The sequence below is a fragment of the Dunckerocampus dactyliophorus genome, chromosome 17, assembly GCF_027744805.1.
Source record: "Dunckerocampus dactyliophorus isolate RoL2022-P2 chromosome 17, RoL_Ddac_1.1, whole genome shotgun sequence".
NCBI classification, from domain to species: domain Eukaryota; kingdom Metazoa; phylum Chordata; class Actinopteri; order Syngnathiformes; family Syngnathidae; genus Dunckerocampus; species Dunckerocampus dactyliophorus.
The window spans coordinates 18,226,131-18,245,567 of record NC_072835.1 but is presented as its reverse complement, the minus strand read 5'-3'; the positions used below and the strand labels follow the sequence as shown (position 1 = coordinate 18,245,567).

Below are 19,437 nucleotides of genomic sequence, written 5' to 3'. Positions count from 1 at the left end.
TGCTACATCGCGGTTTGAACATCGCTCCCTCACTTTTAGGTGTTCTAGCAGAGCTGGATGCCCTCATGGGCCCCGTGAGCCTGACTTCCTGTGTAAGCGCCATGGTGCGTTACACCAGACAGGGTGTTTTGTGGCTGCGGACGGACAGCCAAAAAAACTAACAAATGGCTGCTAAGGTACACAGACACCTCACCCCCAAAAGCGCCCACAACCCCGCAGTGGGTCACCTGCTGCTGATGAACTCTGGAGGTCATAAACACTTGATTATATCCATCTAATTGCACTAAAGCAGGGCTGAAGTCACAGAATGCTTTTACAATCAGGCCTAAAATCATCATCATTTGTTTGTACTGTTACTTCTAAGACCCACATTTATCATGAACTTTATCACCTTTTTTTTTTTTTATCACAAACTGTGAGGAACGCAACTAACATTTCAATCAAGCATATCTTTCCTTTTTAAAGCAGAATCATGCACGCTTTTGAAAGAAAGTGCCTTTCGTCTGTCAGTTATACATTTCCTTCTCTCCAAAATTGTTGTTGTTCCCAATCAGGTTTCGAGTTGTGTCAATCATGTTTGTCAGGGCAATTTTTTATTTTTATTTTTTATTTATTGAGGTTATCGTTATTTTTTTCTACAAAAAGTGCACTTTTCCTTTGCCGAGTTTGCAGGAACCCATCATAGCTGTGGCTGGATTTATTTTCCACACCTTATTTTTTTAGGTCGTGGATGAGATAAGTTGCACCCCTCAAGCCTCATAGGAATATTGTAGCAAACTGCAGTCACGTTTCTTGGCCGTTTTGTCTCGCAAGATGTGGGAGTGTAAGAAATGCGAAAAAGTACTTACTGGATGTCGGTGCGCACTTTCCGGCAAAACGAGCATGTTAATTCATTTGAATTTTTAATTCCAAATTACAAAGCATGACTTTTGTTGGCTTATCACTCAAATGGGTAGAAATGATCAATGTGAAAAGAAACATTTCTTTAAACAGTTGCGCATAAAATGAGCAAATATCGTTAAAGAAAAAAAAACAGCCCAGTTGTTTTTGATGTTGGCAAATTTAAGTTGGTGTGTGTAATGAAAGGAGCAAAGAGTGATTAATTGGAAACCTTTATTTTTCCCCAAACAACATTTTTTTTACAGTATTAAAAACTGTCACCATCTTAACTTCAACTTGTTTTTCTTTGTCTAACCTGTGGATTCGTAAATGAACGACTCCGTGATCGGTTTTGTGGAATATGTCCAGATTTTCTGTTGTAGTGTTCAGAGATCAATAAACACTGGAAATGACTTGGTTTTTACATTTTTATTTTAATCAAAGGGATCAGATTAGGGCTTTGTACAGGGTTTTGTAGATCAAATATGAACTGGAAAGTATCAACAAAAAAATATATATTGTAGGGAAATGAATTCTTACTTTAACATATTTACAATAAATCTCATTCAGACTCCAGTTACGTGTCAGACTATCCCTCAAAGTTTGGGTTGGCAAACGCAGGCTGCAGAAGGAGAGTGATCTATTAGTACCACCTTTCGTTAAAAAAAAAAAATCTTTTCATCCGGCCGCTACTTACCACATTGATGTTACTGGCTGATCGCGTCGACAGGCTCAGACTGCTCAACTTGTACCCTTGCACACTGAATATGTAGAAAAGCAGTCCGCCTAGTAGGCTGATGATCACAACAGCTCCGATGATGGCGCCTGCAATAACGCCTCCATCTGATCATAGAGATGACAAATGTAAGATTTTAACCGCAGTACTACGTATTGCTAACCAAATACCTCACTGACGGCATCAACCAAATGTTGTAAAGGCAGCTTTCGTAGAGTGAAATGTAAGCAAGATGAAATACCAAAAATCAAGGTCAAAAATACAGTGGAACCTTGGTTAACGTCATTAATTTGTTCTGAAATGGACACTAACCAAATCATTTTTTCCCCCATAAGAAATAATGTAAATCCAATTCATCTGTTTCAGAAAGCCAAAAATGTTAACACAGAACATGTTTTTACAGTTTTACAATTATAGTTTGACATGCAGAAAACAATTTGAAATGAATTTAATTACAGATGGTTCGAATCTCCGTTGGGCATCTCTGTGTGGAGTTTGCATGTTCTCCCCGTGCATGTGTGGGTTTTCTCCGGGTACTCCGGTTTCCTCCCACATTCCAAAAACATGCATGTTAGGTTAATTGGCGACTCTAAATTGTCCTTAGGTATGAATGTGAGTGTGAATGGTTGTTTGTCTATATGTGCCCTGCGATTGGCTGGAGACCAGTCCAGCGTGTACTCTGCCTCTCGCCAGAAGTCAGCTGGGATAGGCTCCAGCATGCCCCGTGATCCTAATGAGGATAAGCAGCATAGAAAATGGATGGATGGATAATTACAAATAAATGAGAAATTAAGGCTATAAATGATTTAAGGTTACTTTCACCTTCTTTGAACACGTGATTCTTGACGTGATTGTCCCCAAAGACAAGATGTGGCAGCGAGATCAGCCACCACCACCATCCTGTTCTGACATGAGTTGCTTCTTTAATTCAGTAGTGCTTCTCCCCTCAATGCTGTAACCCAAAATGGAGCCAAAGAAAGCTAATTTGAAGTTCTTAATTGCCAACGTGTAATGGGAGAACTTTGAGACGCGCTGGCCGAGATAAAATGTTAGTTATTTAATTTTGATGAAATGATGGACAATTAACAAACCAAGAATCAAGCTTATTTGTTGTTCTAAACATAATTAAGGTGTTTTTACTCACTTTTTTTGACTCTCCAACAAGATTATGCTTTTTTTCCCCAGCATTTTACAACATCAAATGCAAATGGTTGCAAATTAGACGATGACGTCATCTAGCGACTTCTATGACAGCCGATAGCTACTTTTCTTACTGAGACATTGGCAACAGTGGTTCCGGTTGCCATTTTGTTAGCTAGCTAATAGAATGCTAACAAGGAAGGACGTTCTTGATGTATTAATATATATTAAGAATACAGATGGTGTATTAATAACACAAAAAGACGCACAACATATTGTGCGCAAACTGGGGAATGCAGACAAATCTAGGCAAAATTGTGTCGTAAATTTTTTTTTTTTACCAAAAAACACGCTAACTGGGGCGGACGCTAACTGAGGTTCCACTGTACTTATTTTAACTGACAACATTTTTTGGATTTTTTTTTTTACAGGCGCTTTCTATGTTTAGGCGAATTTGCTGAGCTAAGTATCAGATTTTAGTACATATTACTTAAAATAAGCAAAGTAATCAAACGCAACAGAAAATGGGACTTGGCATAAGTCTTGAAACAAGGAAAATAAAATGCCACTTTGGCAGGTCAAATTTTCTTCTTCTGTTGGCTCATTTTTCTCAGATTTTAGTATGCACAGTAGAAAATTAGAAAAATATCAGTATCAGACGAATCAAATATTAGTTGCGAATAAGTATTTTCGACCTTGATTTCAGGTATTTTCTTGAGTTTCAGTTTTTGCAGTGTCTTAAGCTGTGCAAGTGTATCTAAATGTGTTGAATTCTGTTGAACTCTCACAGTACTGTATCTGTACTGTACTGTGATTGAAAGAAGATGTCCCACTCACAGTCGGCACCTGGTCCGTCGGTAGGGAAAATGGGGTTTCCGCCATCATCTGTTGTATAGTCTGACAAAAAAAAAAAGATTCAAAGGGAGAAAGCGCTCAAGTGTTTGACAGGATGTACATAAAGTACACTGGGCTTTAGAAAGGAATGCTTACACTGCCGATGGCGGCACACAAAGCCTCTCTTCTGCAGGCAGTCGTTGTCGTTCCAACGTCCGTCGGGGTACATCTCCACGCAGTTCTCCTCGGCCACTTCACCCGGGTGAAATGCTGCGTTGGGCTCACCGGGAGCCCAGTTTAGGAAGCCCAAAGCTGTCTGGTCTGTCCAGGCCCAGCCAACTACAACCACACTGAAAAGGTAAGTGCACATGTCCAAGACCTGAATGGTAGTTAAGTTGGTTTGCTCACAGTTGCGGTCCCTGGTGAGGCCGATCCAGAGGTTGTGATATTTGGTATGGTTTAGGCTCCTAATAAACTCTACTTCCGCCCTGCTGTGGATAGACACCATCTCAGTCTTGGCTGATTCGCAGTAATGGCGTGAGTCAGGCCAGGAGAAGCCCTGCTGCTCGTTGTACACGTAGTAACAGTAGCGTCCATATGGGATCCAGAACGGGAAACACTTCCCATCACCGGGAGCGGGAGTTGGTGGTGGTTTCTCTGGAAGAAGATATGATTTGTGATTTTTGGATCAATGCAAAGAAATAATCATGATGAGTGAAGAAGGGCTTGATACCGGAGGAGATTTTACAGATGTAGGGTTTGGCTTCATCACACTTTGTGTCGTTCCAGGTGCCGTGAAACACTGGTGAGCCGCGCATGCTCACGCACCCCTCATCCTTCAGGTTGTCGGGCTCTCCGGGCCCCCAATGAGTAAAGAATACTGGCCAGTCGTCTATCCATGCAAAGGCGCCACCATCCTGCGAGACCATGTTGCATGAAAGTAAACAATCTGTCTTTCATCCAAAAACGTGTGTATTGCCACCAAACCAGCACCTTGAGCCTCAGTCCTATCCAGGCATCCCCTCTGCCCTGCAGAACCACCCCAGCAACAAAGGCCTGGTCGTAGCTCATGTCGATGCTGGCCAGGTTTCCACCTTGCTGCTGGCAGGCTGCCTGGGCTGCAGCCCAGGTCTCAGGCTCTTCCACCAGCTTGTAGCAGTTCAGGTACCAGGATATGTAGCCAGCGGGGCAAGGGCTGCTTGTCGGGGGAGGGGGCGCAATACTGCTCGCTGAGGTGGAAGTTGAAGAATAGTCAGAAGAGAACTGTCTGCATGGTGTCAAACTCCAGTCGAGCAGCAACATATCGCATTATTATTAAATTATCCTGAATAAGCCTACATTTGATTTGGTATTAGGTAGAGAACCCGCTAACCCACGGGTGTCCAAACTTTTTCAAGGGCCACATACTGAAAAATGAAAGGATGCAAGGGCCACTTTGATATTTTGTAGAGTGTATATACTGTATCTTTCAAGAAAAAACTGCATCTCAGCTTTGTGATAGAGGTGAAAAAGTGCATTATTAATATCAACTTCGTTCCTTGCCCTTTTTTCCTATTTTTGCTGTGATTTTTTTTATTATTTTCCAAATATTTAAACCACCTTCTTAAATAATCTAAAAAATATTGTTTCATATTATGACTTCATTCCCATAATATAACTCTTTCCCCAACCTAATTTTCCAAAAATTACAACTATTTTGTTTTGTTTATTTCTCATAATATTAAGACTTAAAAATATATATATTCTTTTGTCTTTAATATTTGTACTTATTTTTCCTAATATTACAAATTTATTCTCATAATTGTGACTTTTTTCTCTTATTATTTTTGACTTTATTCTTGTAAAATTACTGCTGATTTTTCCATTTTTTTTTCCTTGTTAAATTGTATTTTTTTTAGAAAGTGCCACAGACCAATAAAAAAACAGCCGCATGCCACAAATGGCCTCCGGGCGGCACTTTGGACATCCCTGCCCTAATCACTTATTGTGTTGGCTGAAGTGATGGTGGGTTGATTAAGTCCACCTTCTTTGAATTAGCACAATCTTGTATGAAAGTGCGTAATAAATCAGAGTAAAACCTTTGTAGTTTGTGTGGCTCCAAACACTTTTAGGTTAGAGTAACTCTGTGTTGGGCTGTTACTGACATTTCTTCCTGAAGCAGATGAAGCTGTGCTCCTTATGACAGGCGTCGTCGTTCCACTTGCCGCTCACGAGGGCGTTGTGAGTCATAGCCACGCAGTGTTCCTGGCGAGAGAAGCGGGATCTTGTGAATCCGAAGCATCACTGCGACATGAGTGACAACTTTTCCTCACCGCTCCTCCTGCATTGTTGGGCTCTTTGTCGTTCCAGTTAGTGTATAGCACTGGGCTAACACCGTCACTCCAAGCATACTGGTTCTCCACCAGGAGATCAGACAAGCCGATCCATGTAGGAAGCTCCAGGTCTCTCAGGTAACTGGACACAAAGTCTAGATGGAAAGATTCTTTGACAGCATGGAACCGCCAGAGCATTTCATTTTCACTAATAACGTTTCCTCTACTGACCGTTTTCATATTGGTTGTCGATAACAGCTAGTTCGCCTCCCTGATCTTTGCACCAGCTCCGTGCATACGTCCAGTTGGCTTTAATGTCGTTCTTCTTTCCTTTGAGCAGGAAACACTTGTCCTTGAAACGTAGCCATCCTAGGTAGAAGGGAGATTCATGAGCCAGAATTCAACCCTACTCCTTTTCATGAAAAATCTCTGCATTACCTGCGGGGCAGTTGCCCTCCCAGGGTTGCGTGGGCGGAGGAGGAGTGTGGACGTCTCCGGGGAACTTCTTGCAGACATAACCCGCTCCGGCCCGACCGCAGTTGACGTCGTTCCATCCGCCTTGAACATGTCACAGTTTGCAAACATTCTAGAGAATGAATCTGCTAAAGATCCAACAACACTAAAGTACCTTGATGTCTGTTCATCTGGACACACTGTTCCTCCCCGTTGGCATTGTTGGGCTCACCCGGACTCCAGTGAGTGTATGAGACGGGAGAGAGGTCCTGCCACCTGGAGGGATAAAACATAAGCATTAGATTCATCAGGTGACACATTTTTAATTGACATTGCGAGATTACACACGCATATTGTCCTCCTGTGATCCCCAACATCATCAGTCCAATCCAAGATGCGGCAACCTCACCTGTCCCCACCTGGCGGAGTGGAACATATTATGGGCCACTGGACATTTTAGATAAACATCTACATTATACAAGTCCTACCATGCTGTTGACATATGCCTGCTCTTCCTTGCTGTGGATGGAGACAAGCGTGGCCTTCTCGGCCCAGCAGCGGTGCATCGCCGTGTGGACGTCCACAATGTCTGTGTCATTGTAGTAGTAGCACATGTTGTTGTTCTTCCTCCAGCCGGGGTTACTGCCACAATCTGGTGCTACAGATGGAAACAGGAAATAGTCCATAAACCAAACGTCTCAACAGGAAGTACAGAGTTTTGTTTACCTGGTAGTGGCGGTGGGGGCACCGGAGGCAGGATGGGGGTTTTTCCTTTGGTAATCATGCATATCCAATCTTGGTGAGCATCGCAGTTGAGATCATTCCACCAGGAGTAAGTCCCGTTAGTGGTGCTCACCATCTCCACACACTCCTCACGGCCGTCATGGTTGTTGGGCTCATCAGGACCCCAGTTGGTGTGCGAGAGCGCTGAACCGTCACTCCAGGAATAGCCTAACAGTGAGAGAAGTTATCAGGATTAAAATGAAAGGATCTCCAATTTTGTCACACACCTCCTTGTGTGGGGTTGTGCCTGAGGCCAATCCACTTGCTGCTGGCTTTGCTGTAAAGGGACAGGAACTCCTCCTCATCCTGACTGTGGATGCTGACCAGGTTGGCACCTCTGGACACGCAGTCTTCATGTGCGGCCCCCCAGCTCTTCTTCTGGGACCATTTCACATTGTGAAAGAGCTGCAAGATATCAGCCAATGAAGGAGTTGAGGGTTCATGCCCATAGTAGAGAGACACTGTGAACAGACCTGAATCCTACCTTGTAACAGTTCCTCAACTGAGGCAGTGAGGTCCAGCTGTCAGCGCAGCCCTGTGCAGGAGGAGGGGTAGGGGGCTTGGTGGGTGGCGTGATGTCTGGCCTGGGTTTCTCGCAGATGAATGCAAATTTCTCTGAGCACTGCTTATCATCCCAGAAGCCGCCAACTTGACCCGTTGTCATAGCCACGCATGTACCGTCCCCATTATCTGGAGACACTTGAGTGTCAACTGATACGTCGCTGTGTCTACACTACAAGAATTGATTCTGTACCTGGCTGGTTTCTGTCCCAGTGAGTGAAGGTGAGTGGAGAACCGTTGTCCCAGATATAATTCACTCCTCCACCGGTCCCTCCTTTTGCTCGCAGGCCGATCCACCACAAACCTGTCTTTCCAGACAACACCACTGTGAAATGTGCTTGTTCATATCTGCAATGACACACAGCAAACTGTATTTCAACAACAGTCGTACAGTACCTAAAGGGGGGCGCTAGACCAGACATGGGCATACCACAGCCTTGGTGGTCTGTCTTTGACATTTTTAGCATGCAGTAAAAAAGTTAGTCCATGGGTCAACAGGTTAGCCCGCCCATGTGCTAGACAAACTACAGCCTGCTGTTTGGTCACTTCAGTGTGACAGAGAAGACTCAAGTCTATTCTTATTAACACCTAAAAGGTGTATGTCCTCCTCCTTTTTTTTTTTAATAATGCCCTTCTTCTTATTTTGTTGCTATGATGTCATGCTACTTAAGTCAAATTATTGTTAACCATGCCTTTGCAAGCTGAACCAAACTGCTCCACTCACATGTCTCCGATGTGCAGCAAAAACCCGTCCTGCTCTGTACAGAAAGCCTTGGCGTCAGACCAGCTCCTGTCCATCTCCTCCATCCAGTAGCAGGCGTAGCCGTAAGCCTCCCAGCCCTAACGCACAACAAAGAAGTGAGCCATAACCTCCTCAGAATTGAGAACAGCAAAAGTTGTCTTCCTGTCCCACCTGAGGACATCCATACACTGTGGGCTTCACGGAGGGAAGTGGGTAATGCGCTTTGGGCATTTTACATGTGAAGCTATTGAGTTCTGTGCAGGACACGTCGTTCCATCTGCCAGTCTGGTGTAACATCTCCACACAGTCCTCGCTGAAACCGTCATGGTTGTTGGGTTCTCCTGGAGCCCAGTATGTGAAGGTGACCATGTGTTGGTCTGACCATCCAAAGAAGCCGGGTACGACCAGATCATTTAGTCCAGTCCACATGTCACTAGTAGCTGCAAGAACAAAGCTCTGATTCAGTTAACACATGTGAAGATACTGCAACCAGTAAGTGTAATGGTGGTGCCACTGGGGATTCATACCATAGTACAGGTAACTTTCCAGCCAACTTTGCTCCGTCATAGATCGAATGGACACAAGTTCAGCACCAAGACTCCTGCAGGTGTCTTGAGCATCGAACCATGTCTTTTTGTCTTGGAAAGGTTTGTAGCAGAATTCCCCAAACTCATACCAGTCGGGTCCTGAGCATCTTAGCTCTACCGACGAGATCCCAAGTCAGTGACACATTTGACATGCAGAAATAGTTAAGATTCTTGGACTTACTCACCTCCATCTGAAAATGTATATGACACTGGATAATCTCCATCAAATCTGCACATATTATAATGGTTATAAGCTCAGCCTCTCAAGTTAATTGGCAGTGAAAAGTCAGCCACTCACTGTCTTGAGGTAATGCCATTCCTGGTAGATCCGGCATAGAAGTTCTGTCCTGGAGCTTTCAGCAAAGTACAATCTCCTCCAACCTCATTCAGAATGACACCCGCATGGATGGCAGCTGCACAGATGTTAGAATCCTGTCCGAGGACAACCCGAAAGTCACCTATAAGAGCTTAACTGTGCTGACGCAGGTGAGAAATTTGCATACCGCACGATACACTGATGTCCCGTAGACTGTGTAGCTGGATTTTGCACAACCTGCCGGACAGTGGACCCTAACGATCATGTGTGGCATCAGTGTGAAAAGTTGGGGACATTGTGACTGGAAACATTACGTCATGTCTAACTCACGTCATTTGATCATTGGCAAAGTTGAAGTTGGGCTTGTTGGCACAGGTAACCGCATCTGTTGGACATGAGTTTCAATTAAAAGCATGTACTTTTATATTTGCGTTTTGACCGCCCAAAAAATGCTTACAGTTGGGCATGCACCCTAAGACGTCAAAACGAAGACCAGCCTGACCGCTGAACTCCAGCGGCAGGATGCGGATGTACTGAGCGGACACAGGCGTACCCAGCAGCTGAGTGTCAGCAGTGTTTCTGTCGGTTGATCCGGGAAAAAACTAGAAATAAACAACATCCTGATATTTTAGATAGACCTCTCTCGGGTTGGAATCAGGTAGAGTGATCATTTGTCTGCTTACCGCCCCATCAGCAGTGTAGTCAGACCAGGTCCTCCCGTCCATACTGTGCTGTATCTTAAATTTGGTGACCCAGTAGTCACTGTTGGGGCACCCTTGTATCACAATCCCTGTCACTTTTTTTGTCTGGCCTAGGTTCACTTGGATCCAGCTGCCGGTGGCTGGGGAGTGCAGACATTTCGATCAGTCAACACACCACACTGTCATGGTGTACTGAAGACGATAGTTAGTTGATAGTGACAGTCAAGCTTATCCATACGATTTCCTAATGGCCTCCAGCAGGAGTTTCCGTTCAGACGGGCCTTGTTAGGGGTGTAACTGCCCATGGAGGAGGAAGCTGAAAGCTCAGAGTCTGTGACGTTCTTGTCCTCAACGCCCAGTCCATGAAGACACACTGAAGACAGACAAAAGACGTGAAGGCTGGGAATCCGTCCATCCATACCTATTTCAGAGGGGCTTTTTAAAGGGGACGTATGATGCTAATTTTCAGGCCTTTGTATTGACTTCTGGACGCCTATAGAGCAGCTACACACGATAACCCGCACAGAAGGCTTTCTAGATCTTCCAGACTCTGCACCGTTTTTCCTGCCTCACACCCAAACGGTCTGTGCAATTTACTCCACAGCTGGCCCTCCAGATACGTCTCCCGCCGAGGCCACTCCGCTGTGATTGACTCCCAAGCGCTCCAGAGGACTTCCGGACAGCTGCCAAACTCCTTTTGTCGGATTACTTACACAAAATAAACACAGGACACTGATGAATTGTGACTTACAGCTTGCTCTGCTGACTCTTCAACACCACCAAGTAACATTGGAAAGGTGTCGGACTTCAGCAACAGTTTGGCGGATAGTCCAGCTTCGTATTGGCCCATGTTTACAAAACCGTCCCGTGTGAAATGCCGTTGACAAATGAGCATATTTTTCTCTTTCTCTTGCTGGCCGGAAATCAGCAACTCCAACAACCTCTGCCTGAAGCTTGCCTCTTTAGGCACACCCGAACAAACATTTCCTGGGGGGAGCACGGTGAACAGAGCAGAGCGGGGGGAGGGCAAGGCCTACAGCATTTGCCTGGAAATGACCATATAAGGAAGTGCGGGTTGCATTGACGTCAGTGGAACTTGGTGTTAAAAAAACTCTGTAAAACGCAGCGTCCGGAGCCATCCAGAACTGCTTTCAGGTCTCACTTCCAATTGCACATTAACACAAGAATACAACGTTTATATTATAGGTCAGAAAAGAGGAAAAGCACAATAGGTCCCCTTTAAGTCTCCATGGGGTGTGAAGCCCACCTTTTTGTTCACAGCTGTAGACAATCTCAAGGTATTTGGAGATGGAGGGACAGGGGTCCACCTCAACGTGGGCGTACGCAAAGCAGAAGGGTCGGTTGTCACATGCTTTCCTGAAGTAAGGAAGGACACCTTCCACCATGCAGCTCCCTGACGGCCAGTAAATAAGAATCCCATGAGCAAAGGGCCAATGAAATAAGCAACCTAGTAGAAGACCACACCATCTGATCCTTCCAAATGTGGACAGATGTCGCCACTCTTCCGTCCAAAGAAAGCTGACTGGATGTTGATGACGCTTTCCTGTGGACAGTGAAGGACAGCGGACGACTCCTGGCACACGACCGCCGTCATGAAACCTGAAAGAAAATGTAACTTTCATTTAATTTTGTCCGAGCTACAATTAAAGGTGACTCACCATCATGAGGAGGAGGAGGCTCAGGTGTCTTTCCTGCAACCCAGAAGTGAACCAGACGTCAACACATTGCAAGCAGCTGTGGCGAATAAAGTGGATCACCACAGCTCACCTCTCCTCTCACAGATATACCCTCTTTTGTGCTCGCAGTTGTCGTCGTTCCAGTAGCCGTTGTTAATGAGTATGGACAGACAGTCTTCCCCGAAGTAGTCATCAGGATTGCCTATAAGGGCCAACAAGACCATAAACCTTTGAACCCTATGTTTATTCAATGTTGTGAACTAAGGACGCGACTGAGGCTTTAGACCAACCTGCATTCCAGTGTATGTATCTGAACGGAGAACCATCAGTCCACTCCCAGCCGCCTTCAGTGACTGAGTCGTGGGCGCCCATCCACAGGGAGATCCCAGTCGGGCTCAGCTGGATCACACCTGGCAAGGACAGTGACTCAGTTACTAAAGTAAACTGATTCCTATTCTGCACTGAAAAAAACACATTGGCGGTTAATCAAGGTGCAACACCTGGAGACCAATTAGGTGGACAGAAATGAGGCAAAAGACAGGCAGCGGAGGAAGAGGGAAGTGTGTGGACCTCTCTTCAGTGTGCTCCAGCCGTTAGCTTAGCATTGAGCGCGTTTTGTGCCTGTTGTGGATGGTGTTTGGTTTCTTAGCGTTGGTTACCGTTATCTATGCAAATTAGACGCCATTGGTAATGTTGAGTTGAGCACGTGTGAACAATCAAGCAGAATTTAAGAGCTCTTGAAGACATTTTTTTAAAAATTCTTCAAGAGTTGGACCAAAGCTGTACCCTGGATGAAGGCTTGCTCAAAGGGATCGGTGATGCTGACGAGGTCTCCCCCCTGGTTGACGCAGTCGGCTCGTGCCTCGGCCCAGGTCCTCATGGACAAGTAGTTGAACAGGTAGCAGAAGTCGTTAAAGGGGTCTGCCATCCACGAGCCACATTTTTCATTCCACCCTGCAGCAAACCCGTCGGTTTACCAACCAAATATGTGTGCGCCATACATTCTATACGAGATGTGTACTGCAATGTGAGGTCCACCTGGTCCTGATGTCGGCGGCTGTGGAGGAGGTCCTTGTCCCTTGGCTGCAGAGACACGAGGTAGAAAATGTACACTAGAAGAGGCATGCGCATTTATATTAAAGACAAAATACTGTACATCATGAGTATTTTGGACCTTTTTTGCAGATAAACTCCTTGGTGGAAGTGCAGAAGTCATCATTGAGTTTTCCAGCTTCTGAGTGGGTCGGCCCTCGCAGTTGAGCGCAGTCTTCGTTGTTCTGCCAGTTGTCCGGTTGGTTTGGGGCCCATGGGAGGAGGTCCTGGGTGTCACATTGAAATGTAGCTTTAGCACACTACAGTATACTACAGTGTATATCTCGTGTTTATGTGTATAATAGCTTAACAGCAAAATGTGACCTTAGCTTCACTTACTGGAGGTGTCCCGTCAGTATAAACAAACTGGCTTTCGATTTTAATGTCATTGAGTCCCACCCAAGCTTGTCCCGGCATGTGAGCTTCAGGAAAGAAGACAAATGCATCACGTTTTTGACTTGCTATTTTACTTTACTGTAAAGTATTTTACTGTACTGTAAAATAGCCCTGATGTTCTTAAGCAGTGTGTTCGCTGATGTCATGTTATGGCCGTCAAATATACAGTAGCTGAAGTTACATTGCTAATTAAGTCAAAGCTAGCTTCTTGTTTTATATATATTTAAAGTAATTTAAAGGTTACTTCTTTTTGAAATGATTAAATGGCATCTTCTTGGTGGCTAATATTGATGTTAACATAGTTAACTAACATTTAGCTAGCTAGCTAGGTAGCTAGGTGACTAGTAGGGCTACTGCTAAATATATACGGTACAATAGCTGAATAATGATTTATTAAGGTTGTGAGAAAAGCTTTATTATGTACCCTGCGGACCAGGAGTGTCCAAAGTGTGGGCCAGGGGCCATTTGCAACCTGCAGCTTGTTTTTTATTGGCACGTGGAACATTGTCGAAATAAAATTAAACCAAAAAACCCAGACAAATATGAAAAAATAAAGCAAAATATAAAGAAAGGAAGAGGAAATGTTGACACTAATAAGTTCTAATATAACAAAGCATTATCTTTAAATATATATCACTTTTTTTTGTATCCTTTTTACAAAATTAAAATTAAAATTGATTTCAGTATGCGGCCCTTGGTGGAGAACATTTGGACACCCCTGCTCCAGACCAACAGAGGGCAGCACATGTCCATTCCTGTTATTGTGGCACAATGGTGGCATACTGTTCAATTTGCCTGTCTAGTGACGTTTACTAAAGTATGTATCCCTCACCAATTAAGAAGCTGAGCTCGTCCTGTGAGTGGAAGCTGACCAGGTGACCTTGCCCGGCAACACAGTGAGCCTCTGCGTCATGCCACGTTTTCACCAGCTCCCCCTCGAAACGATAGCAGAAATTCCCGTACAGCAAGTAGCCAGGGTCACAGTGGGACGCTAAAGCGAGAAAGACTCATTTATTACACTGTAATACGACGCAGCGTGCCTGTCTCGCTACTCACTTGGTGCTGGAGTGGGTTTGGGGTTTTGTCCTCCTGTCATCTCACAAATGTAACCTAGCTTCTTGAAACAGGTGCTTGTTTCCCATTTGCCCGCATAGTTTCCTTTTGAGGGGAATCAAAACACACGTTGTGGTAGCTTTCAGTGAGGTGTCATTATTAGGTTTTGAAGTTCGTTACCTGTGAAGATTTGTCCACAATCCCAGATGTTTGCCGTGTTTCTGGGCCAACCGGGTCCATAGTTTGTAAAGTTAAGTTCTGTTTTGTCCACCCAACGGAATGTTCCATCCTGGTCCTTATCTGGGTAAGCAACAGTGTTGAAATGTTAACTGCTGGCTACTTGCATTGCTAGAGATGTCCATTTCATGGAAAACAATCATATTGATCATATTGATCTGATCATATTGCTTTTAAAGGGATATTGCTGTAACTGCGTATGCCAGGGGTGTCCAAACTTTTTCCACCCAGGGCCACATACTGAAAAATGGGCCACGTTCATATTTGGTAAAGCTATGCTAAGAAGTTATATATCGTTCATTAAAAACTGCATCTCAAAGTGTATTACTTGTAGTATGAACTTTGGTCTTTGCTGGGGGTTTTTTTTGTAATTTTTGCTGTCACCCCCCCACCCGATATTTCAACTTTATCCTTAAATAATCTTTAATCTTTATTTTTGTAATATTATGACTTTGTTTCCATATTTTGCCTTTGCTCCCATAATCTAACTTTCTCATAATGTGATAACTTAAAAAAAACAATTAAAACAAAAGTATTTTGTCCGAAATATTTAAACTCTGTGCTACTAAAATGATTGAATTATTTTTCCTCGTAGTCTCATAAAATTGCGACTTTTTTCCTTTTAGTATACGACTTTTTTTGTTAATGTTTTGACTTTTATTCTCATAAAATTACAGCTGTTTTTTTCATTTATGGTGGGTTTTTTAACTTCATTTTCCAACATTTCAACTTTCTTCAATTTTGTTCAAGTAATTAAGACTTTGTGATAATTGTTCCATTTTTTGGTTTTCCATTTTCTTTAATATTTCAGTTTTACGCCACTAAAATGATGTTATTTTTCTTCATATTACGTTATTCGTGTGAAATTACAACTTTTTCTCATTAGATTACAACTTTTTTTCCTCAATATTTTGACTTTATTCTTGTAAGATTACTGCCATTTTTTTATGTTTCTTTGTTTTAGTTTTATTAAGTTAGACTTTATAGAACGTGCCGCAAATGGCCACCGGGCTACACTTTGGGTAGTCAGATAAGGAATTGGATTTGGATTTGGAATCGGATTTCGTCCCCACCATTCTGTGTCGGAGATCAGTCAAAAAGCCAGAAAAAAGGCGACTTCTTTTGTTTGTTTTTTTTCCCGTTTTATGTGTTGGTCTTATGGCTGACAGGCGGTCAGCCTAAGGCAGGGCTTGTCAATTCCCGTGACGCATTTTGTTTCCTGACCCTCGTTTTGGAAAACCCGGGTGTGATGCACGGTCAAAGCAAACGGCCTACCCGATAAGCCGATCCAGATGTCAGGAATGTCCACTTGGTGAAAGTCTGGAAGTCTTCCATTGATGAAGAATTGTTCGTCTTTGCTGCAGTAAACAGAACATCAGTATGAGGTCAACATGGCACACCCTGACATGTCCAAAGTCTCTCGTGGTTGTGTTGGTATTATTTTTTAACATATTTCACCAAAACCCTGAATATATGAATCACATTGAGTGAGTAGAGCAGAAGTCTATTGTTGTCCCTCAAGGTAAGATCTTCCCTATTAAAGATTTACGAGTGATGGGCGATATTTCCTTGCCGATATGACACCCAGTAAAATAGCTTGGTGTCATGATACCAACACTGATATTGATACTAAAACAACCGGTTTGGGACCTTAATAACCTATTGAGCCGAATTTAAGACGACTTCTTTTTGGAAAAATCTTTTTCAAGACAAAATGAATCCGATTTTGAAATCAGGACCGTATTTTTCAGACTATGAGTCACTTCAGTAAAAAATGCATAATGAAGAGAAAAAACCCATAGATACTGTATGTAAGTCACACGGGACTGTAAGTTGCATTTATTTAGAAATGTATTTCACAAAATTCACACAATGGCACACAAAACAGGCTGAATAGGTGCGTCATATGTTAACATAACACAATAACAGTTATTCAGCGACACAGTAGCATAATGAACACACCTGGGGGGCCGGATAGTCTAGATTAACATAAAAAGAAAGTTCTCCAAGCTCCCGATCTCATCCCACATCATTGAACGGCAGGCGAGGCATACGTGTACAGCGTAGTTGTCACAAGGCTAGCGTGCCGTCATGTCATTATGAACGAACATTTAAAAACATGTTAAATTATATATTTCCATCTGAAAACTCCTCCTCTGATGTTGGCTGACTTTCCGAACCTTTTGAAACGCTTACTCCAGAAAGACCGTGTCACCGGGTGCGCTTGGGGCGGAGCTGTTTGGTGCTCACCTGCTGGTTTGCGTGTATAAATCTGTCGGAGCCGAGTACAAGACGACGAAGAATATGAAACTCCATCATCACTTACAGTATGTTATGATGGCACTGTGATGTTGACGTGAACACACACACATTACTGCAAGCCGGACACACATCTCCCCCTCAGGTGTCCAAATTCTGATACTGCAGTATGAGCTTGACGTTGATAGCTTGGGACTGGTTCACCTGTTTATAATGAGGAGGTGGGCCCCCACACTGGAGCACTGGATGAAGGCCTCGTGCCAAGTGGTCAGGAGGTTGGCGTTGCTAACCAGCCAGTAGCAGCTGCCGGCGAAGCTCAGCCAGCCAGGAGGACAGAGAGCTTGCAAAGAGAAGGCGACAAAGGAAGGATGATGTTGCCATTTTCCGATAAGATAATCATGATTGGTAGCATCCAGCTTACTGTTCACTGGCCGTTTACACATGTAGGGACGCTCGTATCGGCATAAGTGAGACCTCCATTTGCCAAATTCGTCGGACTGATCTTTGATTATGGCTACACAGGAGCCAATCTGGGTGTCGCTGTTGGAGAAAAGACGTATTTTAACACGATCGTCTCGGTAACACAGTGATGCCACTTTGGGCTTACATTGTCGGTTCGTTCGGGGCCCAGTTCGTGTAGCCCACTGGCAGAGCGTCGGACCAGTTCGTGCGGTTGCTCCCGACTTCAACCTGACATGAGATCTTGTTGCATTCCTAAGGAGACAAATGTACGTTGTCAGATGTTCTCCGCCGTAGACGGAAAGCACAGCTCTTCTGTAATCTCACCAGATTAGAGAGTCCAATCCAGAGGTCAAACCGGGATGCGTCCAGTGTCCCTGTGATGTACTGCTCCTCCCCTTCTGAGGTGATGGAGACCAGGTCCGCCCCCTCCTGGACGCAGTCGTGACGGGCTGCCGTCCAGCTTCTTGTGCTTTGGGCCTTCAGCTTGTAGCAGTTGGAGCCGTACTGCCTCCACCCGTTGGTCAAGTCACACTGCGGGACTGGATTGACTGAAGAGGAGGGCACAGACCTTCTAGCGTTGTGATCTTGCATGAACATGTGGCTCACGTGTCGAACAATAAACTTCAGAAATGATCATTGTTTCGACGGAGACAATAAACCAGTTTCCTCCGTAGGGCGGCTGGGCTGTCCCGTTAGAGATAAGGTGAGAAGCACGGGACAGCTGCTGCTCGTTCACATTGAGAGGCGGCACGGGCATCTGGTCAGGATGCCTCCCGGACGCCTCCCTGGGGGAGGTGTTCAGGGTACGTCTGACCAGTAAGAGACCTAAGGGAACACCTACGACAAATTTGAGAGACTGCGTCTCTCAACTTGCCTGGGAACGCCTCGGGATCCGCCGGGACGAGCTGGACGTAACAGCCAGGCAGAGGGATGTCTGGGCTTCTTTTCGGCTGCTGCCCGTGTGACCCAACAACTCACTTGTCCTTGATTACTTGGGAGAAATCTGCTCTGGTTCCTTCTTTGAAAATCACTTCCTAGTAACCACTTCGCATTGCTAGCTTAGCTTAGCTGCAGGATACAAACAATGTAGTACGGACTTACGATTGCGGTGCTTGCAGATGTATTTCCTCTGGACGTCACAGTTCTCATCGTTCCAGTGACCTGAGCTAGATCCCACCACCTGACCGCAGTCCTCGCCTGGGTCATCACCCCAGTTATCCGGCTGGCCTTGCATCCAGTATCTGCAACGAAAGCTTCTTTGGCTCAGTGCATGCTTTCCAGCAGCTACCTGGCAGCCAGAGACGGGTTCTTCAAGGTTCCCCTGATCTTTCTCACTAAATAGTGTTTTATAGGCAATACAGAGCAGTGATTCGGTTGGGAAATGAATGCATATGTGTATCTCTGCCGAGATAATCCATCCACCTCATAGGTGTGGCACATCAGGATGCTGGTTAGACAGCAGGATTATTGCACAAGTGTGCCTTAGGCTGGCTACAATAAAAGACCTCTCCAAAATGTGCAGTTTTATCGTAAAGCACAAGTCCACATCAGCAGTGTTGAGGGAGCGTGCAAAAGTTACGCTGACTGCACGAATGTCCACCAGAGGTGTTGGCTGTGAATCAAAAGTTCATTTCTCTAACCTCCGTCACCAACGTACTGTTCATGTTGTATTCAGAGGTGCTCTCACGCTTGCACTATCTCGACATTTTAACTCAGTGGGCCTGTCTCGTCCTGTCTTTCACTTCCCATCTCAACCCGACCGCTTTCTTTCTGAGTGTTTTTCCTTGCCTCTGCTGCCAAACTTGTGAATAAGCAAAACAAAACAAACTGTAGCAAAGAGACGTACGATATGTACTGTATGAAAGGACTCCCGTCGGTCCATTCCCACACGCCCTCCGCGATGCCGTCAGTCAGGCCCATCCAGAAGATCTCTGTGCCAATTTGTGTCCTCACCCAAAGCTAGAAGAAATGTTCCACGGCGTTGAGGAATGACAGTTGGAGAATAAAAAGCCTTTCTTCGCCTCACCCTCTCGTGAATGTCCTGGATGCTCATCAGGTTGCTGTTCTGCGACAAACAATACGCGTTTGCGTCCCACCACGTCTTTGTGTCCTCGGAAAAGAAGTAACAGTTGTGGTCGTTCTCCCTCCAGCCCGCCTGACATTGACCCCGTCCTAAAAGTACACCACCACCATGCAT

The 19,437-nt window shown here is 44.7% G+C and overlaps 2 protein-coding genes across 3 annotated transcripts in view; one reads left to right on the top strand and one right to left on the bottom strand.

Annotated features, from left to right (window-relative positions):
- aff1 (AF4/FMR2 family, member 1) overlaps positions 1-4,790 on the top strand; it is a 21,551-nt gene extending 16,761 nt beyond the window's left edge. For both annotated transcript variants that reach the window (XM_054756261.1, XM_054756260.1), the window contains exon 19: positions 40-4,790. In XM_054756261.1, the coding sequence (XP_054612236.1) occupies positions 40-161 (122 nt within the window). In that variant the 3' untranslated portion in view covers positions 162-4,790. The remainder of the gene's footprint in view (positions 1-39) is intronic.
- Positions 1,457-19,437, bottom strand: LOC129170334 (macrophage mannose receptor 1). Its single transcript, XM_054757764.1, is given in 48 exon segments — positions 1,457-1,501; positions 1,577-1,722; positions 3,593-3,652; positions 3,746-3,928; positions 3,998-4,246; positions 4,323-4,506; positions 4,583-4,818; positions 5,734-5,833; positions 5,902-6,056; positions 6,133-6,270; positions 6,340-6,459; positions 6,530-6,630; positions 6,703-6,773; positions 6,843-7,012; positions 7,081-7,305; positions 7,365-7,542; positions 7,622-7,827; positions 7,892-8,046; positions 8,423-8,538; positions 8,612-8,880; positions 8,968-9,141; positions 9,213-9,256; positions 9,326-9,459; positions 9,531-9,597; positions 9,674-9,728; positions 9,801-9,945; positions 10,027-10,184; positions 10,283-10,417; positions 11,312-11,458; positions 11,530-11,664; positions 11,724-11,756; positions 11,833-11,943; positions 12,032-12,151; positions 12,528-12,695; positions 12,780-12,824; positions 12,916-13,060; positions 13,173-13,255; positions 14,062-14,220; positions 14,286-14,387; positions 14,463-14,582; positions 15,795-15,877; positions 16,983-17,118; positions 17,200-17,318; positions 17,386-17,492; positions 17,565-17,788; positions 18,342-18,481; positions 19,087-19,199; positions 19,267-19,437. Coding segments are annotated over 48 exon segments (6,480 nt in total).